The sequence below is a fragment of the Terrapene carolina genome, unplaced genomic scaffold (genome assembly GCF_002925995.2).
Source record: "Terrapene carolina triunguis isolate 2854851 unplaced genomic scaffold, T_m_triunguis-2.0 Scaffold42, whole genome shotgun sequence".
NCBI classification, from domain to species: domain Eukaryota; kingdom Metazoa; phylum Chordata; order Testudines; family Emydidae; genus Terrapene; species Terrapene triunguis.
In genome coordinates this window covers 23,080,676-23,107,796 of record NW_020664393.1, presented here as the reverse complement: position 1 = coordinate 23,107,796, position 27,121 = coordinate 23,080,676, and the positions used below count along the sequence as shown (strand labels likewise).

The window sequence follows — 27,121 nt, the reverse complement described above, 5'->3', positions numbered from 1 at the left end:
CTGGCAGCATTTTATTGACTAGAATTTGTGAATCCCATTTATAGCAAAACCTCATTTGAGAGATACCGGTCAGTTATGTGGATATCCTGAGAAGTGGAATTTTAATTACGTATTGTAAAAAAACAGACCGGTGAATGGAAATTCAATCATTCTTTGTGATTAACCGTAATAGTTTAAAATAGTTCTAATTCCTGAAAGGTGCTGCACTAAAACTTTAGCAGTTGAAATTTTTTTTTTGTAGCCTAGTTTTATAAAACATCCCAGGAACTGTAGTGTTTTCCCATGAGTATTGATACTCACTGGGCTCCCCAGATGGAAACACTCCTTTGCACTTTTCTATAACCCATCTATTTCTCCATATATTGCAGCTCAGCAGTCTAAATTCAGACTTTATCCATGCATCCATTTGATAATGTAACTTTTAAAATTAGTCTTATAATTTTGCATGTCAATCTTTATTAAATCAATAAGTCCCTCTAAAATAATTTGTTAGAAAACATTAGCAGGTCTTGAGGATTTGCATGAGAGGATTCACTATAAAAGGGTTTCACAGACCTTCAGACAAATTAACCATCTTTCTAAAAAATCAAGAACTCTAAAAATAATAATAATAATAACAACAACAACAACATGTTCGCTCATCTTGCTTTTAACAGCGTAAGAAAGTTCATCTTAACATACGGTGTAGTAAAAGACAACAAACCATCTAATTTTATGTCAGTGTTCCCTTGAGACTAAATATTTAAAAATTGATCCAAACATTAAATTCGGGTGACAGTTGAGCAATAGTTTTTTGCTTTTTTAATCAAGTGCTAACATTATAGCATTTTAAGCTTTGAACCATTATAGTAATACATTCCCAGCATTATACAACTAGGCCTGAATTGGGTAAGTTAGGCACATAATATTAAGTCTTACTACCACATCTAGTGTTTACTATCATGGAGTAGTCCTAAAGCAACAATTCATTGGGACTACCCACATAAGCAATCAGTGCACGGTAGCATTTGCATGATCAGGTCCTAAAATGTGGTGCACAACACATTCAGCTATCTAAAGCATTTCTAAGTCCTAAATGTCCAATGTTGCTCAGGAGATAGAAAGGAATGAGGAAAAAATAGTTAACTGCAAAGTTCCTGTTAGAAAGGAATGCTGCAACCGCATTGCCAAGCCAGCATGAGAAAGCTTTACATGCTGTAACAAGTTTCAATTTGAATGAAAATGCCCATTTTAAAAACAAATTTTATGCCAACTACTCTTTTTAAAAAAAAAAAAAAAAAAAAAAAAAAAAAAAAAAAAAAAAGCTCAAGACGACATGCATCTGAACTTCAGCAAAATTAGATGAAAGCTGATATTTTAATTCTATCGGACCAAATAAAAAGCGAGAACTAAGAGCAACAGGAAAAAGAGCCTGCCAATAAGCAGTTTCTCATTATTGCATTAGAAATTTAAATGTATTTAATTTACAAGAATTCACAATGGCAAAACTGAATGGCAGTTGTTCAAACAGTAAAACAATCAGTCAAAAATTCTCTACATTATTGCAGAAATACTACACACTGGCACATGATTTAGAAGAATGGGGAAATCTGATCAGTTTAACAAAGAATTGGACTAAAAGTTTTTTGAATTTGGGTACTTCCAACTATAATTGCTTTTGAAGGTCTGTATGTGAGTGACTTTTTGCCTACATCACCAGCTTCTGAGTTAGTGGAGAGTTTCATCTGGAATACAATCTCTGATATTACTCCTGGAGAGATAAACACTTCCAATGTACTATATAAAGTAGACGGATACTGTGGAATACTTTCAGTAAATACTGGTTTTAGATAACTTTGTTCTGATAATATAGTGTATTACATTAAGAAAATAAAAAACCCTTGTGGGATTGCAAGAAAGCCCATCAGGATTACTTGGAATAATAATGAGTTATGCGCTGAGACCATGTAAGCAAGGGCATAAAAGCTTATTCATATTAAGATGTAAAACACCATCTCTGAAATGTAACAGCTAAAGAACTCCAGCAGGGTTAACACTTCTCCAGCCTCCTCCGGGACCCCCCCCCCAAATACTCATAAAAGGGGAGTGGCAGGCTCGGAGTATAGCAAATAAATGTTTTCAGTTCTCGTTTCATACTTAACTGGGACCTAAAATAGGTTTTCAACTTGTAATCAGAACTCTAGCTAGCTATACTATGATTTTCATAACTTTCTAAAGTGCTCAGACTATCTACTATACAAAAACTTACAATAGTGAACTAATATTCTAATGGCTCTACAATCCTGACAGTTTCTGAAAGTTTTCGGTTGATCAGAATAAGCCACAAAGGATGCCCTTAAAAGCTTGTGAGACTAAAATAAACTTACCTTAGCAGCAGTCCCCATAATATATGATTTACCTTAAGTATTTCAGCATAAGATTTTAAAACAAAAATAAACCTGCACAAGTTTTGCTACAAACTTTGAAAAGCATGTAAAGTCAAGTCAAGTCATGAAAAAACTGTACTGCACATACAGTTAGAATTAGAATGGAAACATTCACAAGCCTAGCTTAATTTTCGCTATACTGCATATGGTATGTACTTTTCAAATTTCATTCATCTTGGATCATAAAGTAGTCTAGTTATTTTCTCCTTCTAAGCCGATAGTACTGGCACAATACTGCTTTCTCTGAATTTATGATGTAAAATTTAAGATTAATGACATTTCTACTCAATTTTTTTTTACACTCCCACTTTAAAAGAAATAATCAAAAAATCAAAGTTTTGGTTCTATATACTAATGTAAAATAAATGGGTACATGATCCCTGGTTAGGTCTGGAATGAGAAAAATAACTGCATTACTTAAAAGAAAACACTAAATCTGTATGAAACATACATTTTTGAAACCCTTAAATTAAGAGTACACAATTTGTGACTATTGAGATACTTTTAACATCTACATAAACATATTTAAGTTAGATGTGCATATTGCTTTAGGAAAAATTCTTTGTTTTCAATACAACACATCTTTCTTCTCTTGAGTTCTGCAGGAAGACAATTATGCTTCCTTACTTAGAGACCATTGAAACGAGAGACCATTGAAAAATATTTTGTCTACAAATTCATAATTCCAGACTGTGCATGCCATGTTATGTGGCCATAGGGCCCATAAATGACAAAATATTTCATACATGCACTGAGACGTGCTGGATAGGGTTGCCAACCCTCCTGGATTGGCCGGGAGTCTACCGGAATCGGCACTGATCTCCTGGTGGCCATTGAAAGCAATCCAGGAGATTTTAATAGCTGCTAAAAGTCCGGTTGCCAGCGCAGCGGAGCTAAGGCAGGCTCCCTACCTGCTCTGGCTCCGCATGGCTCCTGGAAGCAACCAGCATGTCCGACTCCTAGGCACAGGGGAGGTCAGGGGATCTCTGCGCGCTGCCCCTGCCTTGTGCACCAACTCCACAGCTCCCATTGGCCGGGAACCAATGGTGCCTGCATGCGGAGCCACCTGGCCACCCTGAGCCTAGGAGCCGGACATCCCCGTTGCTTCCAGGAGCTGCCCAAGGTAAGCATAGCCTGGTCAGACCCCACACCCCAACCTCCTGCCCCTTATCCCCGCAGCACCCAAACTCTCTCCCAGAGCCAGCACCCCAAACCCCCTCCTGTACCCCAACCCCTGCCTCAGCCTGGTGAAAGTGAGTGAGGGGGTGGGGAAGAGTGAGCGATGGAGGAAGGGGGGATGGAATGAGCAGGGGTTGGGGTCTTGGGGCAGAGGCAGGGGCAGGACAAGAATGTTCGGATTTCTGCTATTAGAAAGTTGGCAACCCTAGTACTGAAGCACAATTCTCTTATTAACTCACTGTCAAACAACTCCACTCTACTAAACGAAAGTCAGTGATGAAAGGGTGGAAGATCAGAAAATGAATCTGCAGATAAAACTACTTTTAAATGCCAGTAACTCTGCTTTCTTCATGTAATCTCTCAGCATAGATTACTATGCCACCTCACCAAAAATCAAAACGCTAAGAAATATTAAAATAAGCAACATCAGTAGCTCATAAACCCAAGAAATGTTCATTAAAGCATTATCAGAGCTACAGCTAGTGAAGAACATTTAAATCAGCATTAGTTTGATACAAACTGTTGACAAGTGAATTGGAACAGTCTGTAAGAAGGATATTCAACAATATTATCTCAGAAGATTCTTGGTAAGTTTCTTTTCTGTTATATTAGAGAATGAGGAAAGTCATGTAATTTTCATCCCTCAATTAAAAAACCAAAACACAACCAGTTACTCATGCATTTTTAAAAGCAATAGCCTTAGTGAAGCAACTTTGCTTCAAGTTTCTTGTCCCTTAACCAGCCCTTCAGTCATTATATTTTGGAGGAAACTAATTCAAGTGAACATAAGACTCCGACAAAATACAGAGATATGCAATATATTCCAAGATCTTTCCTTTTCCTCCACACTCAGTTTCCCCACCAGTTTTCTTAACAAATTTGATGCATTCTATTACAATCCATTTGGCCAGCTATTACTCAAAGTATAGATGCTAGGTTCTCTGGAAAACAAGGTAAGAAATTGTTAACATTTAGCCTAGTTAATAAGCTACCTCCCAAAAAAAGTTATTCTGGTATCTAATTGAATCCAGAAGCCTAGCTTCTTTTTAGAACAAGGCAATAGACAAAAATACATTGATTAATCCTGACCTTAGATAAACACAATGGAGAACCACTTTGTTTTTCTGAATAATAAACTGATCGGGTAGCAATTCAAGTGGAGCCTAAGTATAGTTTGAATCTCTTCAGTGCAAGTTTATCAGTACCCATAAAGCTAAACTCCTGATCTCTAGACTAGTAAATTGAATACACTTTTGGTTTTTTTTTAAAAAGGGGTATTAATAAAACATTAATTCTTGTATAAACTCCCCTTTGTGTTTTCCTCCTATGCTCAAGCAACAAAGCCTCTGCCACTGCATCCACCCCTTTCTTCTTTCTGCCTTCCCAGTCCTTTTTTCTTTAGTGTCTTTATTTCTGCTCTAGACTATTCCTCTGGCTTCTTCCCCATCACACATCCATCACCAGAGAGAATAGCTAAGAACTGGTGAACTTTGAGAAGTTAACTTTAACATCTTCACTCTCCAGCATACAGGTCAACAAATAACTTCTTAACAAGATAAGCATCAATGTGGTCAGCACCATTCAAAACACATTAATGATCACCCCTGCCCTGAAGAATTTAAAAGATCTAAAACCTGCTAATGTTAAGTGAACACAAAGGGGACAAAAAAATTGAAGGACAGAAGAAAATAAGAGCTGGAAGTGTTGGCCTAAGGGATTGGTGAGGGGAAACTGAGATTTCAGCTATAGATCACTGGGCTGTGTTTGACCCAGATCAGTAGTAATCAAAAGTTACTAACTAATAGTCATTTGGTGCCTTTCGCAGAAGGTTTTAATCTGAGTCTGGTGCTTAGCAGATACATCTTTACTATACAAGAGTCATTTAAACTTATGTTTCTTGTGGGCAGCTTCAAGAGAAAGGCAAAGACCAATAGATCCTGGAGGAGACTAAACCAGGGATTCTCAAACTTCATTGCACTGCAACCCCCTTGTGACAACAAAAATTACTACAGAACACCAGAAGTGGGGACTGAAGCCTGGGCCCATCCAAGCTCCACCACCCGGGGGGAAGGAGGGAGGGAGAGAAAACACAAAGCCAAAGCCCCACTGCCCCAGACTAGGGGACCAAAGCCGAAGGCCAAGGGCTTCAGCGCCAAGCAGGGGGCCTATAGCCTTAGCCCCACCACCCAGGGCTGAAGCCCTCAGGCTTGGGCTTTGGCTCCGGGCCCCGGCAAGTCTAAGCCAGCCCTGGCAACCCCATTAAAATGGCATTGCGACCCACTCTGGGATTCCGACCCACAGTTTGAGAACCGCTGGACTAAACTATCCTTTCACCCCTATGTCTAATGGTACATCAGGTCAAAGCACATTAGTAGGCAGGTGTAATGAAATCTGCAATGCTGCTGCCTATATGGCATCTGATCTATGGATGCTTAGAATATAGCAGACTTGTGTCAATTCAGTGACTCATGAAGGATACCTTTTCCATGAAAATTCAAAACTCTCAGAATCAAAAAAGACTAGAGGAAAGGTGTGAGTTAGATATGCTTAAGAGCTTTTGTAAACAGGGGCCGCTAACAGGGAGTTTCGAGAGGGAGTTTGGAAGGGGAGTGGGAAAGGGGCAAGGTACACTTACCATTCTTTAAAACCTTTAAACTAAACTATAATCAAAACTTCCTGATTTAAACAAAAACCCTATCATTAACCTAGGTAGCTGTAGGACTAAATGCAGGCAGAAGCCCAGCAGCAGAGTGGGGGCTATCCTGTTTATTGCGCTTAGTGTAGCATGTATAATTATCTGCCCTGTTGGCGAGTGGCGTATGTGTGCATTTGGTGCAAGGAGCTCCTGGCCCTCATAGACCACGTACGGGCTTTGGAGGCCAGGGTGGCAGAACTGGAGGAGCTAAGGGAGGCAGAGAGGTATGTTGATGAGGCTTTCCGGGACACTGAGGAATTGTCCCACCTCCGGTCAGACAGCCCCTGCGCTATTAAGGAGGATGAAAGGCTCAGGGAAGGAGGGCAGTCAACGGGAGCAGAGGGAAACCTTCCCATAGTTGGGACCCTCCTTCCAGATGATATTGGGGTATCCTCTCGCACTGAGGTTACCTCTCCAGGGAAGGAACTCTGGTCATTAGAAAAGGCAGGTGCTCGTAATGGGAGATTCAATCATTAGAAACAGATAGCTGGGTTTGTGATGACCGGGAGAAATGTATAGTGACTTGCCTGCCTGGTGCGAAGGTTGCAGATCTCTGTAGGCATCTAGATAGATTTATGTGTAGTGCTAGGGATGAGCCGGTGGTCGTGGTACATATAGGTACCAATGACATAGGGAAGGGTAGGAGAGACATCCTGGAGGCCAAATTTGGGCTGCTAGGAAAGACTGAAATCCAGGACCTCTATGGTGGCATTTTCAGAAATGCTTCCAGTTCCAAGCACAGGGACAGGTAGGCAGGCAGAGCTTCAGAGTCTCAATACGTGGATGAGACGATGGTGTAGGGAGGAGGGATTTAGATGCATTAGGAACTGGGGAAACTTTTGGGATGGGGGAGCCTATACAGGAAGGATGGGCTCCACCTAAACCAAATTGGATCCAGACTTATGGCACTTAACATTAAAAAGGCTGCAGAGCACTTTTTAAACGAAGAGATGGAGGAAAGCCGATTGCTGCAGAGGAGTACGTGGATCGACAGAGACTTCTCTTAGAGGAGAGTCTATTGATAGAGATTCTCTAGGTTTTAGTCAGGAGGAGAGGATGGAGGAGGATAAAGTATGGGCCAGATCAGACGAGAAACATTCACATAAAAAAGAATCCGACATCAGAAAAAGGCAGACAAATAAACAGTGACAAGTTTTTAAAGTGCTTGTACACAAATGCTAGAAGTCTAAATAATAATAAGATGGGTGAACTACAGTGCCTTGTGTTAAAGGAGGATATAGATATAATTGGCATCACAGAAACCTGGTGGAGTGAGGACAATCAATGGGACACAATCATTCCAGGGTACAAAATATATTGGAAGGACAGAACTAAAAATCGGGGGACCCAGATAATCTTCATCCAAGAATATTAAAGGAACTGACATGAAATTGCAAGCCCATTAGCAAGAATTTTTAATTTATCTGTAAACTCAGGGGTTGTACCGTATGACTGGAGAATTGCTAACTTAGTTCCTATTTTTAAGAAAGGGGAAAAAAAGTGATCCGGGTAACTACAGGCCTGTCAGTTTGACATCTGTAGTATGCAAGGTCTTGGAAAAAACGTTGAAGTAGTTAAGGACATTGAGGTCAATGGTAACTGGGGCAAAATACAACATGGTTTTACAAAAGGTAGATCGTGCCAAACCAACCTGACCTCCTTTGAGAAGGTAACAGATTTTTTAGACAAAGGAAACGCAGTGGATCTAAATTTACCTTGATTTCAGTAAGGCATTTGATACGGTTCCACATGGGGAATTATTAGCTAAATTGGAAAAGATGGGGATCAATATGAAAATTGAAAGGTGGATAAGGAACTGGTTAAAGGGGTGACTACAACGGGTCATACTGAAAGGTGAACTGTCAGGCTGGAAGGAGGTTACTAGTGGAGTTCCTCAGGGATCAGTTTTGAGACCAATCTTTTTATTACTGACCTTGGCACAAAAAGTGGGAATGTGCCAATAAAGTTTGTGGATGACACAAAGCTGAGAGGTATTGCCAATACAGAGAGGGATCGGGATATCCTACAGGAAGATCTGGATGACCTTGTAAACTGGACTAATAGTAATAGGATGAAATTTAATAGTGAAAAGTGCAAGGTCATGCATTTAGGGATTATTGTTATAAGAATTTTTGTTATAAACTGGGGACTCATCACTTGGAAGTAACAGAGGAGGACGACGACGACCTTGGAGTATTGGTTGATCACAAGATGACTATGAGCCGCCAATCTGATATGCCTGTGAAAAAAGCTAATGCGGTCTTGGGATGCATCAGGCGAGGTATTTTCAGTAGAGACAAGGAGGTGTTAGTACCATTATACAAGGCACTGGTGAGACGACATCTGGAATATTGTGTGCAGTTCTGGTCTCCCATGTTTAAGAAGGATGAATTCAAACTGGAACAGGTACAGAGAAGGGCTCCTAGGATGATCCAAGGAATGGAAAACCTGTCTTATGAAAGGAGACTCAAGGAGCTTGGCTTGTTTGACCTAACCAAAAGAAGGCTGATGGGAGATATGATTGCCCTCTATAAATATATCAGAGGGATAAATACCAGGGAGGGAGAGGAATTATTTAAGCTCAGTACCAATGTGGACACAAGAACAAATGGATATAAACTAGCCATCAAGAAGTTTAGATTTGAAGTTAGACGAAGGTTTCTAACCATCAGAGGAGTGAAGTTCTGGAATAGCCTTCCAAAGGGAGCAGTGGAGGCAAAAGACATATCTGGCTTCAAGACTAAGCCTGATAAATTTATGGAGGGAATAGTATGATAGCTTAATTTTGGCAATTAATTGATCTTTGACTATTAGCGGTAAATATGCCCAATGGCCTGTGATGGGACACTAGATAGGGTGGGATCTGAGTTACTACAGAGAATTCTTTCCTGGGTGCTGGCTGGTGATTCTTGCTCACATGCTCAGGGTTTAGCTGATCGCCATATTTGGGATTGGGAAGGAATTTTCCTCCAGGGCAGATTGGCAGAGGCCCTGGGGTTTTTTCGCCTTCCTCTGCAGCGTGGGGCACAGGTCACTTGCTGGAGGATTCTCTGCACTTTGAAGTCTTTAAACCACAAGTTGAGGACTTCAATAGCTCAGACATAGGTCAGGGATTTGTTACAGAGTGAGTGGGTGAGATTCTGTGGCCTGCATTGTGCAGGAGGTCAGACTAGAAGATCATAATGGTCCCTTCTGACCTTAAAGTCTATGAGTCTATAACAGGTCATGCGGGGGGTGAGGGTGTGAAAGAAAATGTAGACTCAAATGAAGTAAAAAATCTTAAATGAATCCACATGTTCCATAGAATCTCTATGGATAGAAATTCCATGCTCTAATAAGAATATAATAGTAGGGATCTATTATCGACCACCAGGACAGTGATAGTGACTATGAAATGCTAAAGGAGATTAGAGAGGCTATGAAAATAAAGAACTCAATAATGAAATTGAAATGAAATTAATGGGCAGCAGGTTTAAAACAAATAAAAGGAAGAAGTTCTTCACACAGCGCACAGTCAACTTGTCGAACTCCTTGCCTGAGGCAGTTGTGAAGGCTAGGACTATAACAGGGTTTAAAAGAGAACTAGATAAATTCATGGAGGTTAAGTCCATTATTGGCTATTAGCCAGGATGGGTAAGGAATGGTGTCCCTAGCCTCTGTTTGTCAGAGGGTGGAAATGGATGGTAGGAGAGTGATCACTTGATCATTGCCTGTTAGGTTCACTCCCTCTGGGGCACCTGGCATTGGCCACTGTCGGCAGACAGGATGCTGGGCTGGATGGACCTTTGGTCTGACCCAGTATGGCCATTCTTATGTTCTTATGAGAGAAATGGTTTAAGATTTGTGATTTTTTTTTCCAGAAAGAAGCAGCAAAAAATATCTTAAACCATTTCTTTCTGAAGAAAAAAATTGCTATTCACTTAGGATCTGAGCAGATTGCTATTTAAAATTATCAATTTTTTCTTCATAATATTCTCTTCAAATGACAAGATCCAGGTAACAGAGGTCTAGAACCTTTACTTGTTCACCCATGGAAAGTAGCTACGGATGGTTACAGATAATCTCAGATATAACCTCTCTCAAAATGCTTGAGACCCAAATATCATTGAAGTGATAAAAGAAAGGTTTCCTAGCATCCTAAACTACATAGTAGAGCATGTCAATTATTTTTATAACACCCAAAAGCATGCTAGACATTTTAACAGACTCCCTGACACAGGTTATAAACATGGCCTATGGAGACAAAAAGGTAGTCCCCAGCCATCATCATCTTTTAACTGCAGGGCACAGATGAAGCTGATACATTGCATTTAGTTGTGGAACTATAAAGAAAGTCACATTTGCAGCTTCCTTGCTGAAGGAATACATTTATTATAAGAAAATGTTATAGGTAAAACATTTAACTATTCTTCTGGAGTATATGCAGTTGTACATTTATAATTTTACTATCTTAGAGCTCACATTTCAATTTCTCATTCATATATTTTAAAATATTTAAAGCAATATGTATGTTTACTGTGCTATACATAATTTATACACATTTGTATAAACTGTGTTCAATGAGGAGTAGCCTTCAGACTCCTGGAAATTACAGTGGGACTCCTTGAGTCATAAGGTTGAGGCAGGTAATGTAGTACTAGATTTCTCTGCCACATATAGTAACCATGAGCACTTCAGAAAGTAACCCATTATAAGAGAAAAAGTACTTCATGAATGTTCATCCTCCCTTAGTATAGAATACTCAGCTTCTTCTCATTAGGGGCTGAGTAGCACTTCAGCAATTCCAGCGAGCTACTGGTGAAGTCTGAAGTATAGCGAAATGGCTTGACTGCTTATGGATTGCATATTTTTGTGCAGTTAAAATGGTAGCTGTAGATAACCAAGTCTGTTTATCAGGCAGTCTGATGAAGGCTCATTCCATTTTAAATGTGCTCACCTGAACAAGAATCCCTATTTAATGGGTTGTACAGAAGAGATTTGGGAACTTCCAGGGCTTCTGTGATTTTAAATCATGGGAAAGATGTATTGGGTAAAAATTCTGTTCAAGAAATGTAATCTTTTTACCTTTGCTGTTCAAAAAAGGATAAAATAGTTTTAAGCACATGTGGGGATCCTGCGTAATCTGGAAAAGCTGCAGTAAGAAAATCCCCAATCCTTTGAGTTTTACTGGTATAGGAGTCAGAAGAGAAGATACAGAGTCCAGCATGCAAAATACCATATGGCAAAGTACACAATTTTAGCTGGAGTTGGAAGTTCGAAATGAAACATTTTGGTAGCAAAACACGACTCCAGGACATGTTTGTGTGCTTGAGAATCTGAGGCGGGTGGGAAGCTTGTGATGAGGAGAAGACAAACCAGAAAGAAATTGGAAAAGATCAGATGATGATCAGAACCCTACCTAAGCCCTTACAAATCACCATCATCATCGCTTACCAAAGGAGACATGACTATTGATAGCTTTAGTCAACCAAGAAAGCTTCAAGGGCACAGAAGACGGACACATTACCAGAAAGTTCTAATGCAAAACCAAACATTCCTCAATAACACAATTCATTTCCTTGGGGCGTGGATTTCATAGGACCTTTTGGAGTTTATAAAGAAAAGGTGATTAGATTCTGTAGAAGGGATATCAAAGAACACAAACCAACAAGCACATAGAGGCGGAAGCCAGAGCTGGGTGAATTTTTGGCAAATAGTTTATTCACTGAAAAATGCAGTTTTGGGTTGGCCAAAACTATTTGCCAATTCACATCACATTTGCCAAAAATAGTTTTCACCAAACCAAAACTGATACATTTTAAACTAACTCAACAAATTGGTTCAATTTCAGCTATTTTGACAAGAGCAAAGACTAGGACGACTAGATTCACAAAATGGGAGGATGTGGTGGTGCTACTCTTATAGATTTTATCTCACTAGTTACAGCACTTACCTGGGATGTGGGAGATCTGGGTTCAATTCCTCCTCCACATCAGATGGAGAGAAAGGATTTGGACTCTGGTCTCCCAATTGCAGGGGAATGCCCTAGCCAGTGGCCTGTATATAATATAAGTATTCTGAGCTGGGTCTCCTAATCTCTCCTTTTGAGGCTGTTCCACTGTATATAATTGGAGCAGGGACTTGAAATTGGGTCTCCCACAGCCTAAGTGAGTGCACTAGCCATCAGGCTACAGAGATATTCTCACTCTTCCCTTGGCCCAGCAAAAGGCAGAGAAAGGGCCCAGTTTTACCTGAAGGTCTAGCAGTAGATATTTAATTTTCCATTTCAATCTCTTTGGGTAGGATTCCCCTTTTGGCTCAGCTATGCAGCAATTCAAAAATGAGGAAAAAGGCACCAATTATGCCAGTCCGTGACCATTTTGTTTTCAAAACACTTTTTAGGGTTTACTTTCAAGAAAAAAAACTTCAACAAAACCTTTTGAAATACAAGGAAACTTAAGAGGACTAAATTACTAGAATTTAAAGAAAAGGTCAAAGAATAGCACAACATCAGTCTCTGAGTGTGCCAATTAAGTACAATGACAAACAGCTGTAGAGCACTGGTAATTTTAGGGACATGAGCCTATACATTTCAATGAAAAGGTCTTAGGTTCACTCACAGTATAAGAATGCAGATCTGCGGCTGAGTGTTTTTTAAAGAAATCCTTCCAATATTTAATTTTTAACGTTAATTGTTAGTTCTATATTTGGCTACTTAAGAGTTAAGCTTAGAACCCAGAGTTTAGCCAGTTGAAAATGTATCCAGTTTTATGTTCCCCCTCCACAGGGGATATGCAAAAGGGAAACCCTGCACACATTTCAGAATGTACAATGACAAAAAACCAACCCAGAAAACTTTAGTTAATCTGTAAATTCCATTCAAATATATCTAATTACTTGAATAATTTGGGCTTCCAGACACCACAAGATCAAGTTTTTAGTTGGACTATGAAAGTTGATGATTTCAAGATGGCTTATTCTTCCTGTATAAATTGCAGCATTACAGTAACGAAACTAACCTCCAAAGAGATCCACTTCAGCAGTGACAGCGGTAATGGTTGTTGTAGTTGTAGCAGACGCTGAAGCAGTTGCAATTTCAGTAGTTGCAGCAGTAGTTGGGCTAGGCTCTGGAGCAAATGGATCTGAAATCTGTGGCTCAGAAGTAACACTGGAAAGCGCTGCCAGATTGTCTATATGCAACCATATATGAAGACCAAATGGAAATAGTAAGCAGAAGAGAGGGGGGGAAAAAAACCACTAGACTCCAAGAAGCAAAGACAGCTGTTAAAATTATATTAACAATTCTCTATTAAAAGAAGCTTAGAAAATAAGTGTTACTCACCCTCTCCCAAGAGGTCTGTAACATTGTCCATTACATGATAGCAATATAAAGAAATCGGAGAGTTAACAAAACTGCCAGAGTGAACATGTACATTAGCCACACATGTGATAAACAATTTCTGAACAATTCAATCACTAGTATGCCAGTCTACCCAGACATGCCACAGATAACTTGAATTGAGCTTATATAGGACAGTCTAGTTTTAGGAACTTTGAAAGGTCAAAGTAGAGACTTAAGTGAATAGCCGGACATGAAACTGAATCAATTTCTTTAATAGCTTTATTCAATTATTTACCCATTGATGCACGGAATTTTGATTCACTTGTCAAATTCATTCATTACATAGTTTCTATTAAATACACTACCAACAGTGAGTCTGAATGGACTGCTGATTAATAGTTTTTTGTTTTAGCTAACTGAAATGTTTTCTTTCTACGTAAGAAAAGTAATTCGAGTCACATCAGTTAGTAAAAATCTGGGACTATACTGGCATTGAAAGAGCTGAACAAGAAAACACTTTCATAAGTATTTTGTTGCCAGAGATTATACCAGTCTCCCTATTTCCCATATTGGTGTCCTTGATCTCAAGACTACTGTATTTAAGAGATTATTTTTGCAACGGAAGCGCCCAAGTGCTTGCCTTTAACCCGTACATTTACAGCTAAATATGTTGATGGAATTATCCAGGATAATGGGCCACTCTAAGGTTTGTCAGTGATACCTTACCTATGAATAACTATTCTCCCCCTGCTTAGATTTGCATAACAACTACTGATAGCCTACTAAAATGAAACCTCAATTTAAGAGTTAAGGACTATTTGACTAATATAGTTCTAAGCACTGGCACACAAAACACTCAATTATAATCTGCCCCTTTCCTCAAAGCCTGCTATGACATATGATCTATGAGACTGATTCAAATTGGTCCCTCATCCAGAAATATAATGTACATCCACACACACAAAAGACATTGGATTGGCTGGTTAACAATGTTTGGATTCAAGACTAGAGTTCATGTTAAAGGAAGTTAGTCATCCGAAATGAGTCATTTAAAAAAACTCCATACTGCAAGACGGAAAATGATGGAGCAAACTACCAACAGACAATTGGAGTCTTTAAATATAACTTTTTATTTTGTCATTTCAAAATGTCAGTTTTGGCTGGAAATTGAACTTCTGTGGAAATCTAACTGAATATCAAATGGTCTTTTCCTACCAGAATTAAATGATTATGCTCAAATTCTAAATTTTACATCAGAGTAAACATTGTAGCAATATAACAATGTACAAAATGTGGAAGCAAAATGAGAAGTATTTTTATATCCATGCTTCATCCCAAATTTATACAAAAAGGCACACATTCAGAGGTGCTAGAACAATTTGTATAGTGGGGATGCTGAGAGTCATTGAACCAAACTGTAAACCCTGTGTATGATGGAAACCACTTCAAGTCAGGGGGTGCGGAAGCGCCTCAAGCACCCCTACTTCCAGCACCTATGCACAAACTAGAGCAGAATTACAGTGACAAAATTAGATAATTCAAAAACATTCTATATCAATTGCTTCAGGATACCACTCATGCATCCTATATGATTTTTGTAGTCTTACACCTTCCATAAGAAAGTTCACAATTGTGATTAATACACAGTACAAGTGGTTTGGCGTTCACTGTATCGTATTTGAAGAGTTTTGCATTAGAACAAAATCCAGCTGCATTAGAAAGGAAGCAAAGTCTCCCAGAGGCGTAAGTACTTTGGCAAAGTATGTCCTGTTAAGATGCATAACCAGATAAGCCTCAAAACCAGACATGATTTTTAGGTTACTATTAACCAGTGACCTGATCTTGGAGGGTCTCTGGTTTTGGGTAAAATAAAGTAAGTTATTGAAGCTGTAACAGCAAGTAGAACCACCAAAATATATGTAACTAAAGTAGGTTTGGCTATAGGTCCTAAACATTAAGGGCTTAGAGTGTGGCCTAAAAGTTAACAATATGTATCTTGTGATAGTTTAGCAATGCATCTTATAATGAATAGGTAAACTGCAAATGGACAATAGCATCTAGGGGCTTTTTGCAATAACAGATGAAATGATTGTGTTAATACATCAATGAGGTTAACCGTTGGAAATGTAATTATGGGGAACCGGAATACCACATATGGACTACCAGAACCCTGAAATTGATTGCCTGGTATAAGCAGAATAAGTGGGCTGGGATGTTATCAGATATGGTCCTGGGTGCATGTGGATGGAATAGAAAAAGGTATATAAAAGATTGTCAAATCCATCCCTAATTGGGACACAAGAGAAGACCGAATAGTGGAAGCCCGAATATGAACAAGCCCTCCTGTGGTGATCTCCACCCACATTTTTTGCCCATCTTCGCTGTCACCAGTCTCCATAAGGTTGTAAATATGTCAATGTGGGGGGGGGGGGGTTATCTTGTACCAGCCTAAGACTAAGTATGTACGATCCAGGGGGCGTTTTGTTATATGTATGTGTTCTTGTATAATTATCCTTATACTTGGATTTATTTGCATTTTAAGTAAAGTCTTTACATTTCCACGTGTGTACTCTACTAATGTCAACCCAACAAAAATTTCTTGCATAGCTTCCTGAGTAAAGAACCTGTTATTAGTGATTTGTGCAATTTGCACCCTAAACTTAATGGAGGCTACATAAGCAATTTTCTGTAGGGACCCAAGAGTTAAATATTAGAAGCAAAAAGGCTATAGTATTACCGGGGAAAAGAAAAAAAAAGTCCTGTATTTCTATTCAGAAGATGTGTTGCGATTTCCCTACATAGATGGGGGAAAGTGTTGATTAGAAAGCACAACATGCAAGAGGGGGCAAAACAAGTTGTTACCAAGTGTTCAGAAAAAATACTACATGTGATAACTGATAGCTGGAGTGAATAGCTCAGGGATGCAATAATGGGATGTAGAGACTTTCACCTTCAGATCATTAGTCAGCAAGTGCTTGATAAATTTAAGAATGGGATTATACAACATGGTTGTCTGCAATAGCAGGCAACTGAACGCAATGACCCATGAAGTCCTTTTTAGTTTTTATGTCTCCAACTGCCAGATTTTCAAAAGGCAAGAGAGGTATTTGTTTTAGAAAAGCCTACTACTGAGTTAATATGAAGACTGCCATCCTCTTCTAGAGTGGTCAGACTTGGAGCACATTGAAAGAGTCAGATTAAAGTTTTTCATGGTTCCTGCCACAACTGTGCTTGCTGTCTGATTTAGAAGATTCAATTAAGATGAACGATCATGAAAAGGAGACTAAGAACCTTTATCTATATAAGCCTTCTAATAGGAAGCGAACGTCAATCCTTGTAGCATCTCAACAAATCTGTTAAAAACAGCGGTGGCTATTGTTAGGATATAGATATTCAGGCCTGTCTGCAAAGGCCTATACTTTAAGAATTTAGGTGTATTCTTATCACTTAATTATAGAGATATAAAACAAGAATCAAAATCACAGTCTGCCTGTTTATAGGCCTTATCTCACTGTGATAGTCTAAGGCCTTGTTCTTAGGCTAAGGCCTTTGACTAAACAGTAGGGGCAGCCATAAACTGGGAAGAGAATGGTTACAACCTCACCAGTCACACTGAAATAAGGCAGTTTTGGGCTGTTAAAAAGGTGATCCGATCTATCACCTCCAGATAAAGGGAAGAGCCTAGAAGATGTAAAAGGAAATTTAGTTTGATAGTTTTCTGTTTGGTAAGAACTCACTTATCAATAGACACAGCTAGGAAACCCTTATATCTTTATAGATGTAGTTGTGAAATCCTCACTTCTGCAGGGCCGCCCAGAGGATTCAGGGGGCCTGGGGCAAAGCAATTTTGGGGGCCCCTTCCATAAAAAAAAAGTTGCAATACTATCGAATACTATATTCCTGTGGGGCCCAGGGCAAACTGCTCCATTTGCCCCCCCTCCCCCGGGTGGCCTTGCACTTCTGTATTGTTTTGTCATTATAGTTTCCACTTTGCTATTGTTTATTTGCATGGTCTCTGTCTGGTTTTGTGATTGTTTCTGTTGGGTGTAATTTTGTTGGGTGTAAACCAGTTAAGGTGGTGGGATATAATTGGTTAGATAAGCATGCAACAAAATGTTAGGATTGGTTAGTTAAATTTCAGTAAAATGATTGGTTAAGGCAGGGGTAGGCAACCTATGGCACGCAAGCCAAAGGCGGCACGCGAGCTGATTTTCAGTGGCACTCACACGCCCGGGTCCTGGCTCTGCATTTTAATTTAATTTTAAATGAACCTTCTTAAACATTTTAAAAACCTTATTTACTTTACATACAATAGTTTAGTTATATATTATTGACTTATAGAAAGGCCTTCTAAAAAAGTCAGAATGTATTACTGGCACACAAAACCTTAAATTAGAGTGAATAAATGAAGACTCGGCACACCACTTCTGAAAGGTTGCTGACCCCTGGGTTAAGGTATAGTTAAGCAGAACTCAAGTTTTACTATATAGTCTGCAGTCAATCAGGAAGTGGGGTGGGAAATTGCAATAAAGTTTTGCTAAAGGCGGGAATGGGAACAGGGACACAGGCAAAGCTCTGTGGCGTCAGAGCTGGGAAGGGGGACACTGAGGAAGGAAACTGGAATCATGCTTGCTGGAAGTTCACCCCAACAAACATCGAATTGTTTGCACTTTTGGACTTCAGGTATTGTTGCTCTCTGTTCATGTGAGAAGGACCAGGGAAGTGAGAGGGTGAAGGAATAAGCCCCCTAACAGCTATGTGATTCAGTGATCTCCATCAAAAAAATGGCATTTTAAACAGCTACAGACTGTGAAATTAAAGTACCAAAGCTTCTGTTTCACTCAAGATAGAAACTAAGTGTAGTATCTGTGGAAAACTTTCACTCTAAAATTGAGACCATTGTAGCTTCTAACATAGCAAAAATGTGCGTCCACAGCTACAGCCACACCTTTTAGTATATGTATCTCTCCCCCCACCCCTGAGCCCTTAATGAGCATGCCTCCTTTGTCATTTCATAAACTAATATTTGTGATTTACTAACAAAATATTTCATAGATATAGAAACAAACACTAAAAGTTGCAAGAAGTTTTGGCTGGCTCTGAACTTCTTGCAGTCTTAACAGACTCTCCTCATTTGGCCCTACCAAATTCATGATCCATTTTGGTGAACTTCTCGGTCATAGAATTTTAAAAATAATAAATGTCATGATTTCAGCTATTTAAATCTGAAATTTCACGGTGTTGTAATTGTAGGGATCTTGACCAAAAAAGGAGCTGTGGGTCCGCAAGATTATCATAAGCGGGGTGGGGGGGGGAGGGTTGCGGTACTACTACCCTTACACCTCTGTGCTGCTGCTGGCAGTGGTGCTGCCATCAGAGCCAGGCAGCTGGAGAGTGGAGGCTGCTGACCCGGAGCCGAGCTCTGAAGGCACAGCCACTGCCAGCAGCAGAAGCAGACACAAGGATGGCATGGTATGGTATTGCCACCCTTACTTCTGCACTGCTGCTAGCAGGGTGGACGCTGCCTTCTGAGCTGGGCGCCCAACCAACAGCCACCACTCTCCGGCCACCCAGCTCTGAAGGCAGTGCAGAAGTAAGGGTGGCCATACTGCGACCCCACCTAAAATAACCTTGCGACCCCGCTGCAACTCACTTTTGAGTCAAGAATCCCAAATTGAGAAACACTCGTCTCCCCTGTGAAGTCTGTATACTATAGGGTAAAAGCACACACTACCAGATTTCATGGGGGGAGACCAGATTTCATGGTTTGTGACGCATTTTTCATGGCTGTGAATTTGGTAGGGCCCTACTCATCGCTGCTGTTGTCTTCTTCACAGAAGTCAAGGGTTAAAATAATGGGGGGGGCGGCCACAGCTCCTTCAGATTAAAAAAAAAGCTCTGTGTCTTCTTCCTAACTTGGGTGAGCAGACTCTCCCACACCTCCTCCTCCTCTTGCTGGTGCAGGAAGCACTCCCCCTCCTGTTTCGATTTAGTTTAAAATATAACTGACTAACGTAACTCGTATTTGCCAGTGACTTTTGGATTATTTAGGGTGACCAGATGTCCTGATTTTATAGGGACAGTCCTGATATTTGGGGCTGTGTCTTATATAGGTGCCAATTGCCCCCCACCCCCTGTCCTGATTTTTCACCCTTGCTATCTGGTCACCCTAGGATTATTACACATCAAGGCAGCTCTACTGTAGCACAATACCACTGGGTACTTATAGTTCTCAATTGACTATCAAAGTGTAGAACTGCAAAATAAAAGATTTCACAGCTTCACAAAAACAGTAGCTCTTATAACCTTTCGCTACAGAGATGCGAGGAGTAAAAACCTTTAACTTCAAGACGACAGAAATGAGTGACTGTAGTTCCAACTCATCTTTACGATGATGCAAAATCCACTGGCTGTGACACTATTGGTTTGGATTTCTTGTTTTAAATCAACTCTTTACTAGTCTGCCCACAGCTTTAGTCTGAAGCATACGGAGCACAAGCTAATGGCACACATATGTACAGACATTAAAAATTCTTCCCTGAAGAAAAGTTAGAGTAGAGGAACACTATAAATACATGTAGCATGACCTGAACAAAGTTATCGTCCCTTTGTATTATATAACCAATCTTTACATCAGTCATTGTTGTAAAAAGAAAGTGCATACTCTGTAGAAATAAAGTATTTACTGCAGAATTCCTATTACAAGAGGCATACTTCCTTCCATAAAGGATTTTACAAAAGTAGCAAGAGGTATATTAAAAAACATATCACTGCATACCTGGCTGAGCTCTGAAAGCTTGACTTGAGATACTGCTGTTGAAACACTCACACCTTGCATTTGTCTATACTAACACACAACCAATTTGTTACCTCACTAATTTATAGATGATTATATTGTACTGAAGCCTCCTAAATTTCTAGCATGGTAGCATACTAAAACGTTGTAAAAAAGAGTTTCAATTATTGTTTTATAAAGCAATTAAAGAGAAAAACACTGCAACTATTTAAGAATGCAAGATTTAAAAATAATGTTTTACTGCTTTTTATACTTACTGCCGTTACAGATATTTTTGTGGAACAGAGGAATGAAGCTGTGAAATTATCAAAAGGTGAGTATTAGGTTACAGTTTAAAATTAATCTACTTTAACATTTCATGATATTCTGATGTTGTAGGGACCATAATTTTTCCTTGCAAATATTTTTACATGTCCAAGGAAAATATGGCATCAAGAAACACAACTGAACAGTTAACATTTGGGACACTTCCTAGAGGACTGAATCATACCCACATACTATATATTGTTTCAGTAGACATAGTTTGCAGCACTGCTTCACTTCTTTTAATCAATCATTCCCTTTGCAAGTCTGACAATCATAGACAATGCAGAAATTAAAGGGTTGGACTTCCAAAAGCACCTGAGGGTATGTCTACACTGCAGTTAGCTACCCGCAGCTAGCCCATGCCAACTGACTCTGGCTTACAGGTCTCAGGCTTGGGTTGCAGCCCAAGCTCTGGGACTCTGAAGTAGGAAGGCCCAGAGCCAGCGCTGCAGCCTGAGTTCGAATGTCTATACTACAATTCAACAGTCCCTTAGCCCAAACCCAAGTCAGCTGGCATGGGCCAGTCATGGGTGTCGAATTGCAGTGTAGACACACCCTGGGTGGCTAACTTGGGATCACAAGTCATTTAGGGTGGGATATTCCGAAGTGCGTAAGATTTCAGTAACAAATAGGGAAAGGCTCAAAAGAGTGGTCTGTTCTCAAGTTTGTGTTAATTAGAAATGGAGAAGAATGTAAGTAAACGCTCATCACAGAGGTCCAAGAAACTGCAAAACTTAATCTACTGAATCCTTAGTACAGGGGTCTGCAACCTCTGGCATGTGGCCCATCAGGGTAATCTGCTGGCGGATTGCGAGACATTTTGTTTATGTTGACGGTCTGCAGGAACTACACCCCGCAGCTCCCAGTGGCCGCGGTTTGCCGTTCCCGGCCAATGGCAGCTGCAAAAAGTGGTGGCCAGCATGTCCCTGCGGCCCGCGCCACTTCCCACAGCTCCCATTGGCCGGGAACGGCGAACCGTGGCCACTGGGAGCTGCGGGGTGCAGTTCCTGCAGACGGTCAAGGTAAACAAAATGTCTCACAGCCCACCAGCAGATTACCCTGATGGGCTCCGTGCCGAAGGTTGCCGACCCCTGCCTTAGTAATACACTGCATTCCTTCAGCGCACTTCCTCTTTGCTTGCTCACCCTTCCCTACATTCCATTTGGTACATTATGTTCCATTAATTCTGCAATTTTTATTTCCCAAACCTTGCCCTATTAAAACCTACTGCCACAGAAAGAAATGAAAGCGGATTATTGCACCTGCAGCTATGGAAAAGTTTGTATAATAAATGGAAGCATGGCAGCTACACTGAAGCTAACCAAAAGAGGGAGAAATTTTCAGAAAGCATTGTTAAAGTGCAGATACATTTTAAAATCCAAATCACTGTTAAAACAGTTTGTGTGACCATGTATGATATAGATTATGTCACTGTACTAAAAACAAAGTTTCTGATGTGCCTTAAACTGTGAAAATAAAAACAGGCTCTTCGCCACGACAACTATTCTCTTCCATAGTTTCATGGTTTCTTTTCCCTATCTCTAGATCTGTTTTTCTAAACTTCTTTCAGCATATAAAATTAGTCTTGGTTTGAAGCCTAGAGACTCAAGTTTCCGGAATCCTACAAGAGGATGTTACAAGCTACAAGAGAACGTTAAAACTTTTGGTTCACAGATTACAACTGCTTGGCATTGCTGAAAGAAAGGAATATGTTAGCATATGAAGACATAAGTAGATTGTCAACTTCTCAATAACTTGTGAGAGACTGATGCAAAGGAGGAGGTCTGGAGAATGAAGAGCCTTGACCAGTTATAAATTTAATTTGTCCAATTTTTTCTGCTCTGTTCATGTCTTCGTTCTAGAAGAACTTGCTCCAATTGTAGCACAGAGTTCATGTGAATGGTGAAATACTCCATACTTGTGCATCCCATCTCATACTCTCTTTAGTTTATTATTGTCAACTTCATATCTTTACAATGTAAAATAACAAGGGCATACTATGATAAACAATACTCTCAGGCAGTCCCTATTCTTACAGAGTTCTGTGGTGGTTGTGATATGTAGTATGAGGTATGTTGGAACACCAGTGAAAAAGGAGACAGCTAGAAGCAGTGGGGGATGGACATTTGAAACCTAAAGCAAATCACCATATACCTTGCTGAACTATCCTCCCGTCTTAAAACAAGGCAGCCCACATATCCAGTTGTAAACAAAAGTCTATTTCACTTCAATTAACCTTTAAGACCTAAGGGCAGTACAAGTTTCTCTTTAATTATTTTACCTAGTGACCATTTAAAATTTGACTCTGATCAGGAGAAACCTAATTTTTACTTCTCCTCACCAACTGTGTCTGAATCACTCCTAGACCATTTAATGAGTTGATCTGGCTTTGAGTATCAAGCTCTTTTGGCCTTGCGTGCAGGAGGCACATAACCCAGAGAGGGATACGGAGTAGATGCATAAACATCTATTGTTGCTTTCCAACAATTTCCCTATACCTGACAAGTGGAGCTGTACAAATACTGGAAAAGAATAGCATTCTGATTTCCTCTGCTGAATTGTGATAACTGATGCAAGAGCATTGAGGAAGGAAGTAGGTGGGAAGCCTAGAGTACCCCATGAGAAAGGAAGCCTAGCTTTTCTGAAAGTGTATTCTACAGCGTAAAAATTTCAGTATAGCAACAGGAAGAGACTCTAAAATACATTTACTGGCAGCTTGCATTCTCTTATGGAGTCCTGGATATTTAGTTATAATTTTTAGAGCTCATTCTAAATCAAGTGAAATTTACCTATCATAACCCCACCCCACCCCCCAAGAGTGAAAAAATAAATCCTACTTTCAAAATAAAGAAACCTCACAAAATATATAAAAAGCAACCTATTCCAGTACATAATACTTTAATGGATTTGCCAATTGCTTGAAGGACATGACAGAGTAAGGCACAGAGTTATTCCTTGCAATTAGCACATTATCTCACACAGAATTACTACATATTTAACAGGTCACCATATTTGTATTACTGCCAATGGTAAAGTAGACTTATTAGAATAAAAAATAATTTGAGTTGTTGAAACAAATGCTTTCCTAATAAAATGGTTAAAAGGATATCAAAAATTACATTCAGTAGGTTAGAAGAAAATAAGAAGGAACTTATTATATCAGGAACAAAACAAATCCTAGTGGTGTTATAGGTACATTACTAGACAAGGATGCTAAAATTGTCAGTGACAGATATGGCAGAAGGATTCAAAAATGTTTTTGTTCTGTATGCAGAATCAAGTGGAGGACGTTCACATGATAATGAAATACTTTCTACTTCAACTGTAATTAGGATGTTTAAATTCACAATTGTTCTTTAGCATTTTTAAGTCTGCAGATAATTGGCACCTCAGGATTTTTAGAAGAATTGGCTGAGAGGTTTGTGATGCTGATATTTAACAAAATCCAGTGGCCTGGATAAAAGCTAATATGCTAGTATTTATAAAAGGTAAATAAGATGACCTGGGTAACTCTAGGGTGCTTAGCTTGACCATGATCCAAAGAGAAAAATCATAGAAAGGCCAATACAGGATGCCATCAGTGCAGAATTAAAGCATGGCTGCATAATTTTTTCCAGACAATATATTTTTATGAAAAAGATAAAAAAAATAAATCAAGTTTGGCCTAAGAGGAGATTAAAGTTTGGTTGATAAAGACATAGGTTGACGATATATAGATTTCTAACAGGTATTTTACTTGATACCACATGGCACTAATTAAAAATTAATACTATACAAAAACCAATGTAGCCCATATTTAATCTGTTACTAAGATGGCTAGATAAAGAAATAACTGTAAATGAGTAAACTTCATTCATTGAGGGCATTTTTAACGGGGACCTACTGCCATCTGCTTTGGACTCAGTGCTATTCCACATCTAGATCTTGTTTTCTTCCAGAAAATTGATAATTGCCAATAAAATCCGCAGATAAAAATTGTGGAGCAGACAACATGGACAACTCAGTTCTATACACTGAATTCGAATGCATGGTAAGCTGGACTCACTTGAACATACATTTTAACATAGTTAATGCAAGGTCATACTTCTAGGAACCATTCTAGGAATGTAGGTCACACTTATAGGGCTTGGAGAAGGGACAAATATATTCAGAATACAGAAAAGGACTTATGGTCATAGTGGATAGCCAACTAAGCCTGAGCTCCAGTGCAATGCAATGGCTAAGAGGAAACGCATCCCTTGGATGTACAAGAGGGAATATTGAGAAGTAAGGAGGTATTATTACCTCCTATAGATGGTATTAAGATTATTACTGGAATACTGTGTGCAGTTCTGTTATCCATGCTTTAAAAAGAAAGTGGACACATTGGAAAAAAGTTTAGAAAGCTAGCTTTACCAAAGAAGATGAAAAAAGCTTCATCTATGCAGGTTATCCAAGAGAAGATTAAGAGGTAACTTGATCATGGTCTGTAAGTATCTACATAGAAGGGACAATCGTGAATTTGTCTAGCTCTGGCTCCCAACCACTGTATCTTGTTATATCTTTAACACAGAGGGGAATTAACCACTGGAACAACTTATGTAGTGATGTGGCGGATTCTCCATCACTCAAAGTCTTTGGATCAGGATTTGATGTCTTTAAAAAGGAGATGCTCTAGCTTAACCAGAAGTTATAAGCTTCGTGCAGGAATAACTAGGTGACATTCTACAGCATATATTATGTAGAAAGAAGGTTAGGCGAATTGATCATAGTTTTCTTTTCTCGCCTTAAGATCTTTGAAAATAGTGGTTAGTATGGAAAATTTTAGAGCTAAAAGATCCACAAGAGTTGCTGCTCTAAGAGTTCAAAAATCAGAGCAAATACAGACCAGATATATAAATACATTGCCCAAGTTGCCTTTTCTTCCTTAGAAGTTTCAGAGAGAGAATTTGAGTCCATGAAATGTTTCGGATATAGAGTAGCATTAGCCCAAACTGAAATTTTTTAGGATTTTGCATACCATGGCTATGCAGATATGGCTGTTACCATCAGCAGTTTTGTTCACCTGGAAGTATTTCAGGAAATAGTGTTTTCAACATTTAGGACTCCTAGGATTGTTAATACACTTACAGGCCAACTAAAAATATCACCACTCACTGAGCAAGGGCAGATTAAGAAATCCAAGAAGTAATAGTGCCAATATTTTAGAATTTTCATGGTGCCTTTCTTCTACAGATCTCACTTGCCTGCAGGGAAAACTGTTAAGTGACTTACCCCCAGTCACATATCAAGTCACGAGCAGAGCCACTGGTATAGATTAGAACACTGGTCTTTTGTGCCCCATCCCTATCAGCACACCACCAGGCTGTTCCAGGCTCCCCGACCCCACCATCTCCTTCCCAGCTGTTCCCTCCCACTCTCTGGGCTACACACTCTGGCTCCCCTATAGGATGTGCACATCCACTCCTAGAAGATTCTTCACTGCAAAGAGCCTACAGCCTGAGTTCCACTGACTTGTCAGCTGAGGCTAGTGAGTGAGTTCGGAACATGGTTTGTTCTTTTCATAACAGTAGGGAAAGTCAAGTTTCAGTTCAGCTGCCAATCTAAGAGTGAGATTAAAAGGAAAAGTGAGTAAAACAAACAGGTACTTTACCTCCCCATGAAGTTGCTCCGGCTGGAGCAGTTGGAGCTGCTTGCCCAGTAGATGTGAAATCTGGCTGAAGATCTAGAAGATCACTGGATGGTTTGGAAGTGCTATTGGGGGGGGAGGGGGAGGGGGGGGGGGGAGAAAAAGAAAAACCAAATCTGTAGGATTACAGGCATTTGTATAATTCTGCAAAGTAAAAGCTGTTTCAGGTTACACTGGAGTGTAAATCTGTCAAACCACTGTAAAGCAAATATTTTTCTGGATCAGAACCTAATCCTTCAGAAGCTACTAAATGCCTTTAAACACGAATTTAGCTCAATAAATGCTGAAGGTATTCAGCACCTGGAGAGAGGACATCGTTGTTCCTAACCACTTATTTATATTACTGGACACTGATACTGTTCTGTGTCTCCAGAGGACACAACTGAACTGCAATGATACTGTAGGACAAAGCACAATAGAGGAAATACTACTGCAGAATTTCTAAAAGGAAAATCAAAACCCTTTTAGGACCAATGGGAATGGAGCTCTGTTTTCAGTCACAGCAACTATCTTCCAAAATATTTTTGTCCACTAGGTCAGAAAACTATAGACCTATGCACCAGGTACTGAACAGGCAACAGGAAAAAAGTTCATATGAAGGGCTCATTTTAGAACTGTATCACAAACTAGTCACATTTCAGTACGTCACCCTTCAAAAGAATGAAGTGAAAAAGTACGTTAATTTTGGTTCATCATGTCTATTTAGATGTGAAGATAACTAATTTAAGGT

At 39.6% G+C, this 27,121-nt stretch overlaps 1 protein-coding gene across 5 annotated transcripts in view; it reads right to left on the bottom strand.

Annotated features, from left to right (window-relative positions):
* SNAP91 (synaptosome associated protein 91) overlaps positions 1-27,121 on the bottom strand; it is a 129,027-nt gene that overhangs the window by 26,535 nt on the left and 75,371 nt on the right. For 4 of the 5 annotated variants that reach the window (XM_024193228.3, XM_024193230.2, XM_024193232.3 and 1 more), the window contains exons 14-16: positions 26,356-26,456; positions 13,622-13,636; positions 13,299-13,469 (exon numbers count right to left, since the gene is read on the bottom strand). In XM_024193228.3, coding sequence (XP_024048996.2) covers positions 13,299-13,469; positions 13,622-13,636; positions 26,356-26,456 — 287 coding nt within the window. The remainder of the gene's footprint in view (positions 1-13,298; positions 13,470-13,621; positions 13,637-26,355; positions 26,457-27,121) is intronic. The other variant, XM_024193231.3, reaches the window with a different exon arrangement.